Source organism: Pelobates fuscus, chromosome 1, assembly GCF_036172605.1.
Source record: "Pelobates fuscus isolate aPelFus1 chromosome 1, aPelFus1.pri, whole genome shotgun sequence".
Classification (NCBI taxonomy): Eukaryota; Metazoa; Chordata; class Amphibia; order Anura; family Pelobatidae; genus Pelobates; species Pelobates fuscus.
Window position 1 is genome coordinate 181,766,333 of NC_086317.1, and position 20,512 is coordinate 181,786,844.

General features: G+C 40.8%; 1 protein-coding gene across 1 annotated transcript in view; it reads left to right on the forward strand.

The window, feature by feature from the left end:
• Nucleotides 1–839: 839 nt before the first annotated feature.
• Nucleotides 840–20,512, forward strand: part of LOC134609470 (uromodulin-like) — a 104,558-nt gene continuing 84,885 nt past the window's right edge. The window contains exons 1-6 of the mRNA XM_063453144.1: nucleotides 840–925; nucleotides 13,254–13,274; nucleotides 15,440–15,619; nucleotides 16,191–16,298; nucleotides 16,382–16,596; nucleotides 19,305–19,462. Of these exons, the coding sequence (XP_063309214.1) occupies nucleotides 877–925; nucleotides 13,254–13,274; nucleotides 15,440–15,619; nucleotides 16,191–16,298; nucleotides 16,382–16,596; nucleotides 19,305–19,462 (731 nt within the window). The 5' untranslated portion in view covers nucleotides 840–876. The remainder of the gene's footprint in view (nucleotides 926–13,253; nucleotides 13,275–15,439; nucleotides 15,620–16,190; nucleotides 16,299–16,381; nucleotides 16,597–19,304; nucleotides 19,463–20,512) is intronic.

A 20,512-nucleotide genomic window follows, 5' to 3' on the forward strand; every position in this document is an offset into this window, starting at 1 on the left:
AATGTGATGGCAGATAAGAACCATTTGGTCCATCTAATCTGCCCAATGAATTGGATGAGACTTTTCTCATCTTGGCATCCATAGATGCCCAGTTGCTAATTATTTTAACCCCTCAAATGTTAAGCAGTGGGGTGGAAATGGAGGAACCAGAAACAGGTCTCCCTTTATCTAATATAATAATACCCCATTTCACCCACCAAGGGCTGGGCTATAAGCATTTGAGCAATAGTTGTATACCCATGATTCAGTAGATATGCCCCCACCCAGGGCATGTTGGGTGGGAGCAAAAGAGTGAAGAAAATCATCCTGATTATATGAATCTTATGTGCGTTTTATATTGGAACACATATGCATTTACTTTTTTTTTTTTCTTCTTCAGAATTCAGTTGCAGATTTCAGCCATTTAGTTGCATCCGGCAGACTAAAATCCAGTAAAAATTTAAGTTGAATTTGCATGCTGATTTGCAATATCCAAGCATTGATAAATCCTGTGAATAATGTCCAGATTTTGCAGTCCAAATGCCACTGAATGGAGCCAGATTACTTTTAGCAATTCAGACCAGGGACATGCGGACTTTAGTGATTAAATCTCAATACATCCACAGTTTTTAATGCCTCTAATCCATATATTCTTATTGAAACCATTGTTACAGCTTTCTCATACCTACTTCAACCATCAGCACATCCCATTTTACTTTTTTCTTCTTCAATGCTTCATTCCATACCCAAACAAAGAAAGGTGATGTCAAAACAAGGTATGTTAATTTAAGTCATGATAGGAGCCACTCCTTATTGTCTCTTGAAAAGGTTAAGTGTAAGCAGACTACATTCTACATTCTGACACTTGCTTTTCGGAGGACACATACCAAGCAAGAAATGTTGCTGCTCAGCTCTTTGGTGTTACTGGCTCTGCTAGGATTTGCAGGTATGTAGTAATTACAGGACAGGCATAATTTAACAATTCCAATAATTAAAGCAATTTCACTGCAATGTTTCTTATTGCTGTATATATACAATTTTAATAAAAATACATATATGCATTTATTTTGATATTAAAATTGTTAAATTCCCATTACTCAAATTATGCATGAGGTTCTTGAGAAATACATTTTTGGGTCTATTTACTAAACAGTAAGATGAAACTGAATTGCAACTTCCAGCCGCATTAAATAAGTTACATACCGTATATACTCGAGTATAAGCCGACCCGAATATAAGCCAAGGCCCCTAATTTTACCCCAAAAACCTGGGAAAACTTATTGACTCGATTATAAGACTAGGGTGGGAAATGCAGCAGCTACTGGTAAATTTCTAAATAAAATTAGATACTAAAAAAATTATATTAATTGAATATTTATTTACAGTGTATGTATATAATGAATGCAGTGTGTGTGTATGAGTGCAGTGTGTGTATGAATGCAGTGTGTGTATGAGTGCAGTGTGTGTGTATGAATGCAATGTGTGTATGTATGCAGTGTGTGTATGTATGCAGTGTGTGTATGAATGCAGTGTGTGTGTATGAATGCAGTGTGTGTGAGTGCAGTGTGTGTGTATGAATGCAATGTGTGTATGAGTGCAGTGTGTGTATGTATGCAGTGTGTGTATGAATGCAGTGTGTGTGTATGAATGCAGTGTGTGTGAGTGCAGTGTGCAGTTTTTTGTCCCCCCTCCCTGCTTGATACATGGCCAGGGAGGGGGGCTCTCACTCCCTGGTGGTCCAGTGGATGGGCTGTGTAGGACGGGGGCTGGCAGCGAGCTGTAACTTACCTTTCCTGCAGCTCTTGTCAGCTCCCTCCTCCTCCGCACCGGTCCGGTCAGCTCCCCTGTCAAGTCCCACTGTAAGTCTCGCGGCCGCCCGGAGCGTTGCCAATGCCAGCGTGGCAATGCTTTGTCCCTCCGCTTCTCGCAAGACTTACACTGGAGGAGAAGGGAGCTGACGGGACTGGCGCGGAGGAGGAGGGAGCTGACAAGAGCTGCAGGAAAGGTAAGTTACAGCTCGCTGCCAGCCCCCAACAGCCCCTTGTCTGTATGATGGCAATGTAAGTTGCCATAATACAGATATTGACTCGAGTATAAGTCGAGTTGGGGTTTTTCAGCACAAAAAATGTGCCGAAAAACTCAACTTATACTCGAGTATATACGGTACCTATTTTGCTGTACTTTGCACTTTTTTTCAGTTTAACTTCAGTTGCTCATTTAGTGAATACATCCATGTCATTCTCCCTGCATATCAGTCAGCAAGAAATTCATGTCTGAGGGGAACATATATGATACACAGTGAAAACTGGGAAAATACTAATAATTTTCACCACCAATGCATATAGTAGTAGTTGTCGCAGAGGGGATAGAGGCTGTAGTGGGTGAAGGGAAGGGTTAGGGTCTGTAGTGGGTGCAGAAAGTAATAGGGGCTGTTGTAGGTACATAAGGGATAGGGTCAAAAGGGGCTGTAGTGGGTGCAGGGTCAAAAGGGGCTGTAGTGGGTGCAGGGTCAAAAGGGGCTGTAATGGATGTAGGGGAATAGGGGCTGTAATGGATGTAGGGGAATAGGGGCTCTAGTGGATGTAGGGAGCAGGAGATATAGGGTCTTTAGTGAGTGCAAATAAGAAATAAGCAGAGCTTCAATGCAGGAATTTATACACATAAAAGTTGAATTTGTAAACTAGTTTTAGTTTACCAGGGCAAGGTTGCTTTTCTTTCCTTTCTCCTTGTGTGGCAAATTAGGCTTTAAATAGAATATTCCACAGAAAGAAAGTTCACCCTATATGTCCCTTTTAGTCAGCAGTGTCCAGAGGAATTCTTTGTAATTAAATCACAAAGCAACAAACGTGCCTTCATTTTGGTTGTAATTTGTCTTTCAATAAATATTACAAACTCCTTTACCTTGCAATAAAATTTGGCTTATAGTTAAATTAAATTGGAAAATGTAAGGAAAACAGATTAATTTACTAATTATAATACAAATTCAAAAAGTCTACAACAAGGGGATAAAAACTGGTAATGAATGGCGATATACTGCTGCAAGATATATTGTGTACAACATTAACAGAAGTTTCTTGAACGTAAACAAAGCATCTAGTGTTTCTGCATGCTTTATTGTCAAGACGCTAATTAGATCTCTCGAGTTTATCTGTAAACAGCTTCTGTTAAATAGATATTAAAATGAAACAAAGGGGAATGGACTGCCTATTAGAAAGTACTAAACTTCAAATACAGTTATGCTACTATTAAAAGACGCACAGTGAAAAGCTCCGTGCCACACTAAGCAAAATACCTGATTTTTCGGCTGAAATTGGGCACCTACCTCTCCCAAACCTCACCCAACGGTCGAGGAGAAGATAATGGGCAAGAAAAATAAAAAACCGAGGCCGGATAAAACCCCTCTTAGCCACGATATCGGCGAACTCTTGCAAAACTCACAGAAGGCTGCATGGGAGAAAATGGCGCTGGGGGAAGACGGGTACTCCGACTCCTCAGGAGACTTCTACCCAGATCTGGAAGAAGGCACATCGGTAAACCGGCCCACAGGGCACAAGATCAAAGCCCCTCCAACAGGAGAACCGGTTACAGCAGCCTTGCTGACAAAAATGTTTACAGAACTCAGGCAGGACTTAGCTGCCGACCGAGCAAACTTTAAAGAGGCCATTGAGGGGGCCACCACGAGGCTCACCCATTTGGAGACTAAAGCTAAGTCCCAAGACACACACCTGAATACCCTGGAACAAAAAATATCAGATCTCCAAAAACACCTTGGCACAGCAGAGAAGGTGGAGGCCATGGAGGACCACAGAAGGAGGAACAATTTAAATGTTAGAGGGGTACCAGATGACATAGGCCTAGCTGACCTCCCACACTATGTAAGGCGCTTAATAGCAACACTACTGCAACAAAAACAGGCAAAAAAGGTGAAAATAGACGGACTGTTCCGCCTGCCCAGATCGGCGAACGCATCCCCAACCGCCACGGCTGACATTATTGTAAAATTCCAAAGCCACCAAGATAAGACCGCTGTCCTAGCAGTGACCCGAGGGAAGACCCCTCTATCATTCGAGGACTCTCAATTGCTGCTGTTTCCCGACCTAACGAGAAGTACACTAATATGGCGCAAATCGCTTCAACCAAGCCTACAACACCTGAGATCCAACAACATCCAGTACCGCTGGGGAACACCGCGACTCATTACCTTCACCTTTCAAGGGACTACCTACCGGGCACGAAGCCCACAGGAACTAGACACTCATCTGGGCCAGCTGGGCCTGACGGCTCCGCGAACTGAGCCCAGGACAACCTCGGCCAGGCTACATCCCGCCTCAGCAAAGGAATTCATACCCAGGTCGTCTCAACGTGCTACACCAGCAGGCAACACAACCTGAACTCACCGCACCAAGCTGACTACTTGTCACCCTCAAGGATGCCACGGATTCCGCCACTAAAATCAGTGACTATATTTACCAAGTTACAAATGTGTTTTATTATTCCCTTTTTGCTTAATGGTTTACATTCTGACATGCCACACTTGAGATTACAACCCCTAGCATCTTAAGAACCCAGACATGCTAGAGTAGGCCGCTGTTTCACCTTGTTCACAGTTTTCTCTTTTTTTTTAATAATCAAGCAGTCTTAGGCAACGCGCAAGCTTATAACGCGGATACAGTTCAGGGAGGTTCACTCTAACTCTGGCTCTGATCCCCCCCCCCTCCTCCTCCTTTCATTCTTTGTGCTAGACAATATGTTAACTCAAGGCTGCAAATCCCCGGAGGGGGCTTTTCTCCCCTCTGGCGTACTCAAGTCTATGAGAGACATTATGTTATTGTCATTTTCATGGCTATATATTACTCATGTACCCAGAGGGACTTATTTATGTTGTATTAATATGTTGACTAACATGCTTTAAATAATCCAACACCCACTCAGCATGGGACTGAGTCCCAGCCATTACCTACATACCTCTTAATGCATGTGAACTTTAAGGGCGACGGCCCATACACTGTTTTGTATTGCAATATTAACATGTTGAGTGACCAAAATAAGCTTGTTTTACTACTAAACTCCACGTGATTCACAAGTGTCTAGGACACTATTACATACCTACTCAGCGGATAGGCTTATACAGACACGCACACTATGGCTTACACTAAACTACTGTTCACTCTTCTTAAATTTTTTTAAAAATGCACTATTTCTCCATACCATACAACTGTTTTTCTACGACTATGTAAAATCTGGCATTAGCTGTTGTGGCATTGCTGGCGTAAATGTCATTTGTCTTATCTGTGCATGACAAAAATAAAGAATTAAAAAAAAAAAAATATATATATATATATTTCGCCTTAACAAGATAAAATACAGGTGGATTGGCACTGAAATAAAGAAATAGCAACAACCCACAGTGTCTGACAATCACTAAAAAGACACTACTTGAATAGATAAAACTAAAACTCAGTGAGTGGGGTGCAAAGTATACAATAAATAATACTTAATACTTAGTGCTGTGAGACCTCTTGATCATTCCGTAAAAGACAGTATAAAAACAAAGAAATAGTGTAATACTGCATTAAACAATAGTTGATCTATAATAAATGTATTGGGTCACTTATAATCTTCAGAGCATTAAGAAGCAGGCTCTGGCAGGCTCTGGCAGAAACTGCAATTGAATAATAAGCTTATTCAGGCTTTCAGCACGATATCCTCCTTCTCAGGTAGGTATAAATCAATACATATCTAATAAGGTAGGTAAGAAGATTTTACTTCACAATAAAACAGTAAATAAAATAATGGAGAGCAAAAAACAGGGCGCAAGAGAATACTGAGAACAGGCAGCAGCTGAAATAGCCTGCCCTTCGGTGGCTCCCCGCTCAGTTCTTTAGCTGGTTTTAGCTCATCTTGTGCCATTACAGAGAGAACATCTCTGAAATATATCAGACTGGTCCCACCCATACGGGCAGTACAGATCCAAAATGCCAGCAAGTGTCCTCTGCACGAGAGACACAGCAACCCCAGACAATCGTTTCAGCCTTGTTAGGCATCATCAGTGAGGCATAGCTGATATCTCTCTAGGCACCGTGAGCAAAGGGTCCACGTCTGGATTACCCTTTAAACTTATGGAGAGCAAAAAACAGGGTGCAAGAGAATACTGAGAACAGGCAGCAGCTGAAATCGCCTGCACTTCGGTGGGTCCCCGCTCAGTTCTCAAGCTGGTTTTAGTTCATCTTGTGCCATTACAGAGAGAACATTTCTGAAACATATCAGACTGGTCATTTCAGCCTTGTTAGGCATCATCAGTGAGGCATAGTAAATAAAATAACAACAGCATAAAAAAAAATAAAAGTAAAACAGTGAAGTCCAGTAACACTTATTTGTATCTTCTAATTCCATGTGTCTTTCGATTATTTCTCTTTACTTGAGTCCATTCTTGCACTTTATTTTCAACTCTAAGGTTTCTTGTACCCGAGTGGATACAGTAGTCTTTGTACTGTTTTTATGATCAGTAAAATTTGATTTTAAATCTTTTTCTGATTATAATTAGCTCTAGGTTTTTTTCTAATATTTTTGTAGCATAGTCATAAACGTCTCTTTGATATTTATTTTTCTTATTAAAAATAATGGAAGATTCAAGTTTATCTAATCTCCCCATAATTTGATTGTAGATAGATTCTGAATTATTGGTTCCAATAAATGGTTCCAATTTATTTTGAATTTTGCTAATGATCTTGTCTAAAGCTTCCAGGTTTTTAGTTCCCTGATCTACTATATCCTGCATCATAGTAATAGATAATGCTTCTACTGCTCCTTCCCATATATCAATAAATATTCTATCATCATATTAGTTATACAATGATCATGCTTACATCTATTATACAGTAAGTATATGTGTACTCTTGTATTTAAGAAATAGCTGATAATTAGACACAATTATTTACCACTTGAAAAATTGTGAAGACAAATAGCTTGGATATATCACACAACTGAGAATTAGATAGGAGGCAATACATAGTTACATAGCTGAAAAGAGACTTGCGTCCATCAAGTTCAGCCTTCCTCACATATGCTTTTGCTGTTGATCCAAAAGAAGGCAAAAAATCCAGTCTGAAGCACTTCCAATTTTGCAAACAAGTAGGAAAAAATTCCTTCTTGACGCCAAAATAGCAGTCAGATGTCTCCTTGGATCAAGCAGCTATTACAAAATCTCTAAAGTTGGAAACTCCACGCTGTTACCTCGGTTAGCTCAGATAAGTGGGATAACCTACATAAATATGGTTTTCCCAATAAACTAAAGTGTAAGATCTTCCTATATGGAGGGCTTAAACTGCCTAAGACACGGTGTGATCTTACACTCGATCATAATGGCAAATATTAGTCATAAATACAATAACATTCTTAAGCTGGCATTCAGGGGGTGGAGCCTACAACCTATTTTTAGATCATTTACCAAAATACTCCTTCTTAGGTAGGTATAGCAAAACAAGGGTACAATAATGATCTAATGAACAGATACAGTAAATAGGAAATAGTTGTACTTTAGTTTGAAGCTTTTTCCCAAAAATGTCAGTATATAATTGTTAAAAGAACCCCACTGTGTCCTGAATAAAGTAAGGTATAATCAAAAGTTATTTGATTTAGTTATTTGAGTTAATTTATGTAGTGATAGAAACATCAATTTATTGATAATAAAGTGACACTCTAATAGGTGTTGGTTTCACTCACTGTGTTTCCAAGATCCACAGGTTATCAGTATCTCTAATGTTGAGGACATTATGGAACGTACACTTGGATTGTATAATTTACTATTTTGTGTAAAATGCTATAATAATACTCACTTACAATGCACAACACTTCTATTGTTATTACAACTGAATAACACTGGTACTATTCTTATAATCCCATTTTATTCCCATAATTGGTCTTTGGATACATAACCAGAACATGTCTTGCAGCAGTTATTTCTCAATTTACCAGTTTTTATTTCCCAGTCAGAGACTGTTTTAACTTGTATTACACATATTTAAAAGGGTTAATGCCTCAGATAGCACTGGTATTATCACAAATGACACACCACTTCAGTTTATTTTTAAACTAACAGTGGTTCTTTTTTTTTTTTTTTTTTTATTTGACAATTTTTATTGGGACATGCGTATACATCCAAATCGTGTATGTACATATGTTAGACGTCATGTTGAGATACACATAGTTATACATTATTCATGTCAGCGATGCGCCACTCTAGGGCGCATTGCAAATTAGGCCCTAGGGTCGCTTACATTTGCATATCACACGTTCCAAACAATTTTGTATAGCAATCAGGATGGGAGGGAGGGGGAAAGAGGAGGGTGGGTGGAGCGGGAGGGGGATCCAGAGGTATTTTTGTTTTCTTCTCCACTTCTCATGACAGGGGGTTAAGCTGAGTATGGACGGTGATGGTTTAGGGTAGACCATTCTCATAGAGGGTTCACTGTGAGTAGCGCGGAGTTTGCCAGTTTAGTCCGCACCCCGGATGCCAGCTCAGTGTCCTGCAGACTTTCCTGATTCTCGTCTCTGTTGCTAGTGTATGTGTCCCAAATGAGTTTTGCTTTTACTAAGATGGGTTTGGGGCCGAACTGTTGTTGGTGCATAGCTTCATACGTCCAGTTGTGCCTAATCTGGTGTAGTAAGTGAGTGTGGGTAGGCGGTTCAATGGATTTCCAGTGTCTTGCTATCAGAAGGTGTGCTGCTGTAAGCGTGTGGTATGTTAGCGCTTGTTGTGTTTTGGGCATTTTCTCGGGGAATATATATATATAAAAGGCATGTTAATGGGTCAGCGTTTATTGGAGCTCCGAGCATATGCAATAGGACCTGCAGAGTCTGGGTCCAGGAGGGTTTGAGAGTGGGGCACGTCCACCATATGTGAATCATTGTTCCCACTTCCCGTTCGCACCATCACCATATGTTTGTTGAATTTGGCCATATTTTGTGAAGTTTTGCCTGTACTAGGTACCAGCGATATAGGATATTCCTTTTTATTTCTAAGTGTTGGGCGCAAGATGTGAGGCCTTTGTGGGCCTTGTTGCGTGGTGCTAATTTTTCTACCTAGTTCTCTGTGCCATGCTTCTGTATATGTTGCATATGGTGGTGGTTGGCTTTGCATAAGTGTACGGTAACATTTTGACAGGGGTTTCGTGATAGGTTTGTGTGATAGGCAGTAGTTTTCGAATTCCGAGGTTGGTTCGGTAAGTGCAGTCTTGGGTTCTGTAGGTAAGTTGTTTGCCATCATCAATGGAATAGGAGTCTGGTGGGTACATTATATTGCTCTTGGAGATGTGGGAACGTTTTGAGGTGTCCACCTTGGTACAGGTGGAGGACATGGGTAATGCCTTTCTCCACCCATGGTTTATGATTGAATGAAGGGATAGTCAAGCTAATGGTTTGCAATGGTGTCGCCATTGGGATGTGGTGGATAGCCAGTGCCTTTCTCACCCTGTCCTATGTATTAATAAGCAACCGAGTAGTGGGTAACCCATCATAGGGTTTGTGTCAAAGTCAAGTTTGTGTCTGTCAGTCCAGAAAATGTGATGTAGTCGGTCAGCTTTGAGCCAGAAGGCCTCAATCCCTGTCCATTGTGGGTTGGAGTGTGTATCATGCTCAGCAGGGCCGCTTTGTGATAGGTGTGTAGATTTGGGATGCCCAGCCTCCCGTCAATTACTGGTCTTTATAGGAGTTTGGTGGCTACCCTACATTTTTTGTGTTGCCAGATAAATTTTAGGAGTAGGGATGTGACCGATCGTAGGTAGGTGGGTGGTAGGGGTATCTGCAGTGTTCTGAAAAGATATAGTAGTTTTGGTAGCAGTGACATTTTGATGGCTGCTATCTGTCCAAGCCATGAAAGGAATTTCCCTTCCCATGTTTCCAAATTCATGTGGTTTCAAATTATTTTAGAATCCTTGCATAATTCGCTTGGAATAGTCCTCAGGGTTTCTTTGGGAGTTTGATTCCCAAGTATATTATGTAGTCTGACCGCCAGTCCAGAGGGAACGCCTCCTTTAGACTGTCTCTCTCCTCCCCCCTTATCCCCACTGTCATTGCTTGTGTCTTGGAGACATTCAGTTTTAGTATGAGTGGAGGCCAAAAAGTTTGATCTGTCGCATAAGGTTGGGCATAGATATGAACAGTTGTGTAAGGGTGAGTAGTATGTCGTCTGCAAATATGTTTAGTTTATAGTATTTGGCTCCAAGGGGCATGCCATGGATGTTCGGGTCTGCTCTAATTTTGGAAGCCAGTGGCTCTAGGGCCAGGACGTAGAGAAACGGAGACAGAGGGCATCACTGTCTGGAGCCATTGGTGACGTTTATCCTGCGTGATGGGAATCCTGTGTATAAGATTTGTGCCGAAGGTGTACTGTAGAGAGCCTCCACTGCTGCGATAAATTGTGTGGGGAAATCTAATTTGAAGAGTACCCTAATCAGGAACGCCCAGTTTAATCTATCAAAGGCCTTCTCTGCGTCTAGGGACATGAAGAGGCCTCCTATCCCCAGTTTCCGAGTGCTGTGCAAAAGATCCAGCACTTTGCGAGTGTTATCTGAGCCTTGATGTGTCTAAACTAGGGTCGAGAATGTGATTGAAATCACCGCAAAGTATCAGCATTCCCCTCTGGACTGGCGACAGTTTAGCTAGGGTCTTGTGTAGGAAGTTACCTGGTCATCATGGATAAGTTCTGGGAGGATGATCTTAAGTCTGTTGGCTTGGTTCTTCGCAAATAGCTTGGCATCCGTATTGATCAGGGAGATGGGGCGGAAGTTTGGACCTCCGGACTGGCGACAGTTTAGCTAGGGTCTTGTGTAGGAAGTTACCTGGTCATCATGGATAAGTTTTGTGAGGATGGTCTTAAGTCTGTTGGCTTGGTTCTTTGCAAATAGCTTGGCATCCGTATTGATCAGGGAGATGGGGCAGAAGTTTGGACATGTGGTAGGGGTTTTACCCGGTTTGGGGAGTGTAGTAATATGAGCCTGTGGGAGTTCCGTGGGTAATGAGTGTTTGTCTATGACATTATTAAACAGGGTTGTTAGAGCTGGGGATAGGATATTGGCGTATAATTTATAGTATGCGTTGACAAATCCATCCGGGGCCTGGGGCTTTCCCGGCGGGGAGAGCTTCTATCATGTTTTTTACCTCTTGTTGGGTGATAGCGGCCGCAAGGGACTATTCGTGTGCTGGTGTGAGGGGAGGCAGGGGGGTATTCATCAATGGTCGCGGGTGATGTGGTGGGCGTGAGCGGGTTGCTTCTCAGATTGTACAGGGATTCATAGTATGTTGCAAATTCGTCACTGATAGCCTTCGGCGCAATTAGTCTATCGTCGGCCGGTGATTGTATGTATGCTATTTTAGATGTGGCCTATCTGTCCCTGAGTCTTTGGGCTAGGATTTTTTTTCTTGCCCTATTTCCCTGGGAGTACTGTGTAGCTTTCAGTTTTCTTAGCACGTCTCCCACCTTGCAAGTGCTAAGGTCTGGATCCTATTCTGCGCCTCTGAAATCTGGTGTTTCAACTCTGTAGTTGGGTGTGTTTGGTTCAATTTATTAAGGTCGTGCAGTTGCTTATGCCAGGTAATATGTTGGGCATGGGATGTCTGTTTGAGGAAGTGGGCCCTTTTTATTAATTCTCCTCAGATAACCGGTTTGTGTGTTAACCAGGTGGTTTCTGGGGATACACCTGGCGTTGTAATTTCCTGAAAAGTTGTGTGTGAGTGAGTCCTCTAGGTGCTTAACAAAAGTCTGGTCATGCAGTAGTGTCTCATTTAGGCGCCAAGGGCTTCTGTTGTGGCTTTCAAATGTATCTAGTAGCTCGATTGTGATGGGCGCATGGTCTGACCACGTAATTGTCGCTATGGAACAGGTGAGGACCTGCGTTAAGTGTTTTCCTTCAATGAGAAACCTATCAATTCGGGTGTAAGAGTTGTGAACTGAGGAGAAGTATGTATAATCTTTCTCTGCAGGGTGAAGGACCCTCCACGCATCATAAAGGGTATGTTCATCTAGCAGTTTCTGGTATGTTTTGCAAGTTCTCCTGGTGTGTGGTAGGCCCTGCCCCATTGATCCTTTTGATGTGTCTAAACTAGGGTCGAGAATGTGATTGAAATCTTCGCAAAGTATCAGCATTTCCCTCCGGACTGGCGACAGTTTAGCTAGCGTTGTTCTGAGTTTGGTGCGTATATGTTCGCTATTGTGTAGGTGATGTCATTGATGGTGCATATTAATATGATGTAGCGGCCCTCTTCGTCTATGATGAGGTCATGTTCTGTGAATGCTACTCGGTTACTAATCAATATGGATACCCCTTTAAACTAACAGTGGTTCTTAATAGCGATTGGTAGTTTGCTAATAGTAAATGTCACAATTAGATTATTTAATCCAAGATGGCTACTTTGGCCAAATTATGCAAAGTAAATATCACCTGTGATTAATGTACTTTTATTACAAATCAAACTAGGACAGACATATAGTTTATTTTATTTTAAGGGACATGTATCACTTTAAAACAACTGCCTCATGTAAAAGCTTTAGCTGCTTTTTCTTTCTTATGCTTTCCGCACCCACTCCACAGTGGGGAAGGGGGCACTGATATAACTAAACAGTACCATATCTCTTGGAATACTGGTGATGTGGACTGAGCATGCCTGACAGATTTACAAAGCTGGAAAATCTCTTCCCATTACATCATTCAGACAGGGGGAGAAGAAAGGGAGTATGATCAGTGTGATCATGCTGAGAAGACAACAGTGGTTTCTCTCTACTGCTGCTGCACAATTTCTGTAATTAGTAGACTAGTCTAAAACTGAGATTGGTGGGGAAGGGCAGAGGAAGGCTGAATAAACTCCGCCTAGCTGTGAGGCGTGCCCAATTATGCAATCTGACCAAGTTTTGTAGTAGGTTTATAAACATTTATTACATACTTCTCAATGTTTTCCTTGCCTTATTTTGGTTTGTATATTTTTTTTTTTTAAAGTGTTTACTTGGTGGTTTAAAATTGTCAAGTTTTGCAAGACCCTTTAATTGTTTAGTCAAAGACAGATACTGTTGCCAAATTATGCTTCTCGGTGCAAGTCTTGAGCGTAATAAATAACACTTGTGATTTATTTATTTTGTTGCAAATATTTTCGGAAACCGTTTTTTTTTTTTTTAAAGGAACATAGCACAGACAAATATTGTCAATAGTTGTATTATATATTTTAGAGCTGTATTAGTTGTAACTGTTTCATCCCTAAAAATATTTATGCTTCACTATTCACAGGTTCCTCTTCATCATGTTATGGTGAGTTTTACAATATGAACCTCAAACTCTTTTTCTCACTTGTGATCACAAACCGGTGGTATATTGATAATTGAATCACAAAATGTAGGTTATAAGCATTTTAAATTCAGGCATACTGACCCTTACTTACAAATTCCCTTGTCTATTTACAGAAATTCATTAATAAATACACACTTAGTCATTTTACACAGTTATTTCATAAAGTCACCAAACCTATTGGTAAAACTGACACATTAATGTTTAACACTTGTAACTTCTGTATTTTATTTTTAAGGTTTGAAAGTACTGACAACAGTCTGTAACATTCATGAGCTACAAAAGTGAAATCAGTTATTTAAAGGAACACTAAGAACCATAAATACTACAGCACTCCCAATGTAACTTCGTACTTTGGGTATTCTGGAGCCTCTCCCTGCCTCCACTACTAACAATGGAGATTGTTCTGAGCAGGAGCTTCTGTTAACTCTCCTGAGCTAAGCGCTGCAATGCAGGGTTAGCACTTTGGCAAACAGAGAGCTTCTGTATGGTAGACAGACACTAGAGTAGGAGTTAACCGTCAGAGGTAAATATTTCAGTTTCTCAATGCACCCAGACCACTTCAATGAGTTGAAGTGGTCTGGTTGCCTACAGTGTCCCTTTAATACCACCTGCCTAATATTGTGTAGGTCCCCTTTGTGCTGCTTAAACAGCTCTAATGCTGTTGGTATCATCTGGTATCAAGACAGCAGACCCTGTAAGATCCTGCAAGTTGTGAGGTGTGGCCTTCATAGATCGGATTTGTTGTTCCAGCACATCCCACAGATGTTCAATTAGATTGAGATGTGGGGAATTTGGAGGCCATGTTCCTAAAACCATCCCTAAACAATTTTTGTACTGTGGCAGGGTACATTATCCTGATAATGGCAACTGCCATCAGCGTTGTCTGATGTCACATGATGCCACTGCCACCAAGGTGTGTGTGGCCAACAACAATCACTAGGTAGGTGGTACATGCCAAAGTACTATCCACATGAATGCGAGGACCCAAGTTTTCCAAGCAGAGCATTACCCAGAGTATAACACTGCCTCTGTCAGCCTGCCTTCTTCCCACTGTGCATCCTGCTGCCATCTCTTCTGATACTCATGTCCTCATTGAAGGTGCTTTCACAGTTTGCAGTTATGGAACCCCATACACCGCAAACTGCAATGCACTGTGAGTTCTGACTTTTTTCTAACATGGCCAGCATTAAGTTTTTCAGCAATTTAAGCTACAGTAGCTATTCTGTGTGATCAAATCAGATAGGTTAGCCTTTGCTTTCCATGTGTATCAATGAGCCTTGGTTGTCCATGACCCTGATGCCAGTTCACGGTTGTTCTATCTGTTTTGAAGGTTCTAACCACTGCATAGTTGGAACACCCCACAAGACTTGCCATTTTGGAGAGGAGACACTCTGACCCAGTCGTCTAGCCATCACTATTTGGCCCTTGTCAAAAACACATAAAACTAAAGAGCTGACAGTTCACTAGCTGCCTCATATAGCACACCCCTTAACATGTGCCATTGTAACGGTATAGTCAATTTTATTCACTTCACCTGTCAGTGGTTTAATGTTATTGCTGATCAGTGTATGTCTATTGACAGATAGACAGAAGAATTTTGTTGCATATGCTTGTAACCTGCTATGTATGTCTATTGACAGATAGTGTTGTGTGCATTTATGTGTATTGGTTATGATATTACTAATTCACATATTGAAAGGAAATGTTCCATATTTTTCTATATTTTCCTTTTTAATCTATCAAAGAAATCAAAAGAATCTAGTGTGCTGCTTTCAACTCTACAGAGCGTATGCTGGGCTAGTAGAGTAACATTGTTCGTAAAAGTAGGTAGGCAAACGCTGATGTGACAAATGTATCCACTTCAATGTTTTTATGTGCAGTACACCTACAGTACTTCAGAAGGTTGTAAGAATAATGTCACATCACATTTTTCAGTTTCTAAATGTTACATAACTCCCAGGTACGAAACATGCAAATAACTGTGCAACATGTGATAAACAAGACACATTTGTTTAAAAGTCTCAGAAGACTACTTCTTTCAATTTTTCTAATTCTACTTGTAGTTTACTTTTATATATGTGCAATATAAAAATAATACTGCATTTTTGCATACTTGATATTTACAGCTGGCATAGATGGTAATTTCATCATGTGCTCTACCTGTGGAGGGAGCTGTAACGATACTTCTGGTTGCAAGTGTGTCAATCAAACATCATGTATCCCTGAAACTGGAAGCTGCAATTTGAATTCTTCAGCTTGCTGTCTTGCTGGCCTCTCCTGGAACCCAGACCTTGCATGCTGTATAGGTAAGAAGTAAATGGAAATATGAAAAATTGGCATGAAATTATGAAAAAGGATAATAAATGGGGAATTCTGCAACTAATGACCAGGGAGATAATTACATTTATAATAACAGTATATGAGAAGGCTGCATTATTCAAAAATATAGAACAAGACATTTGGAGCTGAACAGGTGAAATAAAAGTATGATGTATTTACTTTGTAAGAATAAAAATAAGCAGTATAAAGAAACAACACCTAAGCGACAATTCAATTCGAAATTCAAACTAGTGTTAGAGTTTAGAGATCAGATTGCGATACAAAATACCCTGAAAGGACAGATAATCATGTAATAAATTGGCTAGTTCTCTTTAAAAGGACTGTAGATAAGATGTACTAATTTGATATCCATGAGAAAAATTATATGTACAGCTCTTACATGTTTTCTCATAAATGCATTCTTATATTTACTCAGTTTAGAACAAAAACACTTCGAAATCATATGGGTACTGCCGAAATTTATAAGGTAACATGTACAGAAATGTTCCTACATTAGTGCATTACAGTAATTGGATTGTCTAAATATTTTTTCTCAAGAGGGACCATATTGCAACCCCCAGTGCCTAATTGATGAAAATTGCACATTTGTGAATCAAACTTCAACATGCACAGTAAACACTGCCTTCTATCAAAACAAAAATCTAAGTAAGTATATTTCAACTTTTGTAATTTGTGACATTGGGTCAAGTTTGGAAACTAAATAGCTATATGATTTTATCGTGCTACAGGTATCAATAATATTACTGCATCTGTGACCTGTAAAGGTGGCAACATGACAGCATCTGTAAATAAGAACATATTGGATTTTCTTCATTACACACCAATCAATGCCAGTTTGTCAGACCCCACTTGTACTGAATTTAATGTGTCAATTGTCGACGGAGTGCGTATATACTCCGTAACTGTTTCAGGCAGAGTTGGTACCTGTGGGAATTCTATGCAGGTAAGCACAAGTACAAAGAGTTGTATTTTGTGTAGGCATTTGTTGTCCTTAAGGGTGTAATTGTTTTGAAGTTGCACAATGGCAACATTTGATATGAAAAATTTAATGAGATAAGAGTTGGAACATTATGCAGCAAATGTGCCATGTGGATGTCCGAGGAGAAGAAACTAGATCTTCTTTCTCTTCTCCCTCTGACATTAATAGGAGGTAAATTATGGGTGAACCAGGGGTCAGAGATGCCTGGGTGCAGATGTTCTTTGTCGCCTGTTTAGATGTAGTTAAATTATACACTTTCCTTTTCCTGGACATATACGGTTTCACAGTGCTGATGGACAGTACATGACAAGTGCCATAACTTGCTGTAGGAAGGAAATAATCCTATATGCTGTAGGGAGGAAATCATTTCTGTTTGTATATGAATTCAACATAGGACAGCACTTTTCACATACATGTTTATAATGTGCACACTGGTCACCTGGGTGTGCCTAAATTGTAAGGTGTATGGGTATGGTATTATAGATCAAGATATTATAAGTCTGTGCTTTGAACTATACAATCTCACACCAGAAATCAAGGGAGCAGTGTGCAAAAAGGTAGATGCACACAGTCCCCCAAACATCTCATTTGGTTTTGTGATGTTTTCAAGTATGTTGGTGCAATCAGTGTCACTCTCACCACCCAGCAGATTTATCTTGTCCCTGACTGGATTGGATTCACCTTACAGCTCATGGTGGGGGATAGGCTTCTGCCCTGGTGCCTCCTTTGGATCTGCAGGTGCCATACACACAGAAAGACAATACACAAAGAAACATAGATACAAAATGTATTTTAGATGTACATAGCATATCTTACAAGCACACATTCACACTGAAGCATACCTCTCCAATGTGTCCTGTGAAGTATATCACTAATGGGAGTAGTAAGGGTGGAGGGGTCAGTGTCCCCAGAAAGGGGGCAGGTCTGCCCATAGAAATGGCAGGACATTCTGTATACCAATTTGTCTGCCAATCAAGTAGGCCAGCCCAACAAGGGTGGACCATGCAGGGGGCCCTGTTTAAGTGATGATCTTTGCATGCTTCTGATGCCCAGAGCATAAAGTGAATTCAGTATATGAATTCAACATAGGACAGCACTTTTCACTTACATATTTATAATGTGCACACTGGTCACCTGGGTGTGCCTAAATTGTAAGGTGCATGGAAGTATTGCTGCAGTTTTCAGAGACAACTCACTATGCAGGTAACAAGCACACATGCTATTAAAGGACCACTATAGTGCTCTATAGGGTCATTGGGTCCCCCTCACCCTCTGGGCCCCCCTCCCACCGTTCTCTAGGGGGTGGAAGGGGTTAAATCTTACCTGTTTTCCCCCGCCAGGCTCCCTCGGCGCGGGGAACTCTCCTCCTCCTTTTCACCGTCATCGGCTGAATGCACATGCTCGGCAAGAGCCGCGCGCGCATTCAGCCAATCCATAGGAAAGCATTCTCAATGCTTTCCTATGGACGCTGGCGTCTTCTCACTGTGAAAATTACAGTGAGAAGCGCGGAAGCGCCTATAACGGCTGTCAATGAGACAGCCACTAGAGGCTGGATTAACCCATTTGTAAACAACTGCTATGTTTACAGCAAAAAGGGTTAAACCTAGATGGACCTGGCACCCAGACCACTTCATTAAGCTGAAGTGGTCTGGGTGCCTATAGTGGTCCTTTAATTTTCAATGCACACTCCACGCAGTACAGTCACACAATTCTCATGCAATACAGAGACACAGACCTCACGCAGTTCATATGCACACATGCCATGCAGTTCATGTGTACACATGGAGCATGGCTAGGTTCCAGAATCACCTGGGTCTTAATGAAGTGATTACACACCAAAGATTTGAGTAAAGACACACGGAAAACATCGGCATAGGCATGGCAGTAGGAAGGGCAAGAGGACAGGAAACTGGGTTTATCTGATGTGTGACACATCAACATGAGATCGCAAAAATCTGGGAGTTTTTGCTTATGTACTTACCTAAGTTAGACATGAATATTTGATATACCCTAGGACACCCTCCCTTCCCCCATCTACATTGCCCTGTTGTAACGCCAGGATTGGTATTAACTCAACACAGAACTTAAGTGAACAAATAATTACTGTAAGTATTGCAGTTAGCATGTTAATGTCCCATGTTAAAATTAGTGTAGGACCCACCAATATTGGGGTGCTGTGACTTAGTAGTGGGCTTAAAACAATATGGCTATATGGTGTAACTGAATCCCCATATTGGTTTGCTACAATAGGTGATTTTAAGAAGGCTTCTAAAATGTAAAACTGTATTTTGTATTTATTTTTCTGAGTTACAACCACTAGAGATGGACCTATGCAGAAACGTAAGCAATGTGTTTTCTCAGAAAGGGCAGCATTTAAAAACACTGCTGACCCTGCAAATACAAATTATATGACCCAGAACCACATATTGAGTTGCGGTGGTTCTGGTGGATATGGTGTCTCTTTAATCCTCACTTTTTCATAGTAGTGTATTATATTACAATGAAAGTATTTATCACATTGTAGGGAAATATTAAAAAGTCAAAAAGCACAATGAAGACTAAATTTCATTCATAATACTGCCTGAATTTGTATATTGAGCCTCATTATTTCAGTTACTCTGCATTGACTTGGTACATGATCATGAAAATACTTTTTTAATATTTTTTCTCAGAAAACTACAGACAAAGTGACATACACAAATACTCTTCATATTTCAAAATATTCTGCTTCTGGAATTGTTTCATCTAGCAATATCAGTGTCCAGTTTTCCTGCACATATAACCTGACTATGCAGACTTCACTATCAACAGTATACAAACCAGTAATGAGGTATGTGTATTCAGCTCTGGAACTGTAGTACTAAAGCCATGCTTATTCATTTGCTGTGCTTAAAGTAGTTTTTTTTAAATCGTTCATATACGGTAATACACAGCAGTGCCCTTTTTATTCTGTGATTATTATGGGTTGTGACTGTTTTCTCACAACAGCCTATACTGAATATCCAACTTGACACCTAATAAAATATCAGTTAATATAATATAATATCTGTATCTATCTATCTACCTCAAGCATGTCAAACTCAAAGGCTAACACAGGTCAAATAAACAAGGTTTAAGTTGATGTAAGCAGCAAAAAAAGTTTCAGTTTTCCTAGAAAGGTAGGTTTATTTTGAAAAATACAGTTCCCACAGAAATATTTACTCGCCCGATCGCCGTCGTTCCCCCGGCGCCGATCAACATTGCTTCCAATCCGACCCAGACAGTCCCGCCGCAGTGAATTTGGCCCCACGGCCACATGCTCGCTCTAACAGAGCGGGCACATGGCGGCAATAGGTGCCTGTGTAACTGCCTGCAGGGGGACTGCCTGTGCTGACAGGCAGTCTCCCTGCTGCAGTAAAAAGAAAAAATAAAGTTTAAAAAAAACAATCAGTGTATATATATATATATATTTGTGCTCGGAATCTCTAATACGTAATGGAATGTAGAGGAGAAGCAAAGTTGGTTGAGGTGTGCCGAAACCAACGTAAGTGTAGGCCTGTAAAAAGAAGACCCACAAAGTGAAATGTATAAAGGAGGGTGTAGGTGGGTGAGGACAAACCAACTTGGCCGACAAAGGTAAGTAGGGGGTAGGGTTTATATAGGGTCATAACTCCTCCCACAATTTCAGGCCAAATGGCCTTCCAACTTGTGCTCGGAATCTCTAATAAGTAATGGAATGTAGAGGAGAAGCAAAGTTGGTTGAGGTGTGCCGAAACCAACGTATGTGTAGGCCTGTAAAAAAAAGGCAAAAAGGAATTCGAAGTAAACACACTTTATTGCAAGTTTAAACAGCAAGATTCCTGAAGGCTTGCTTAAGCTCCCTTTCTGGTCGAGGGAAGTA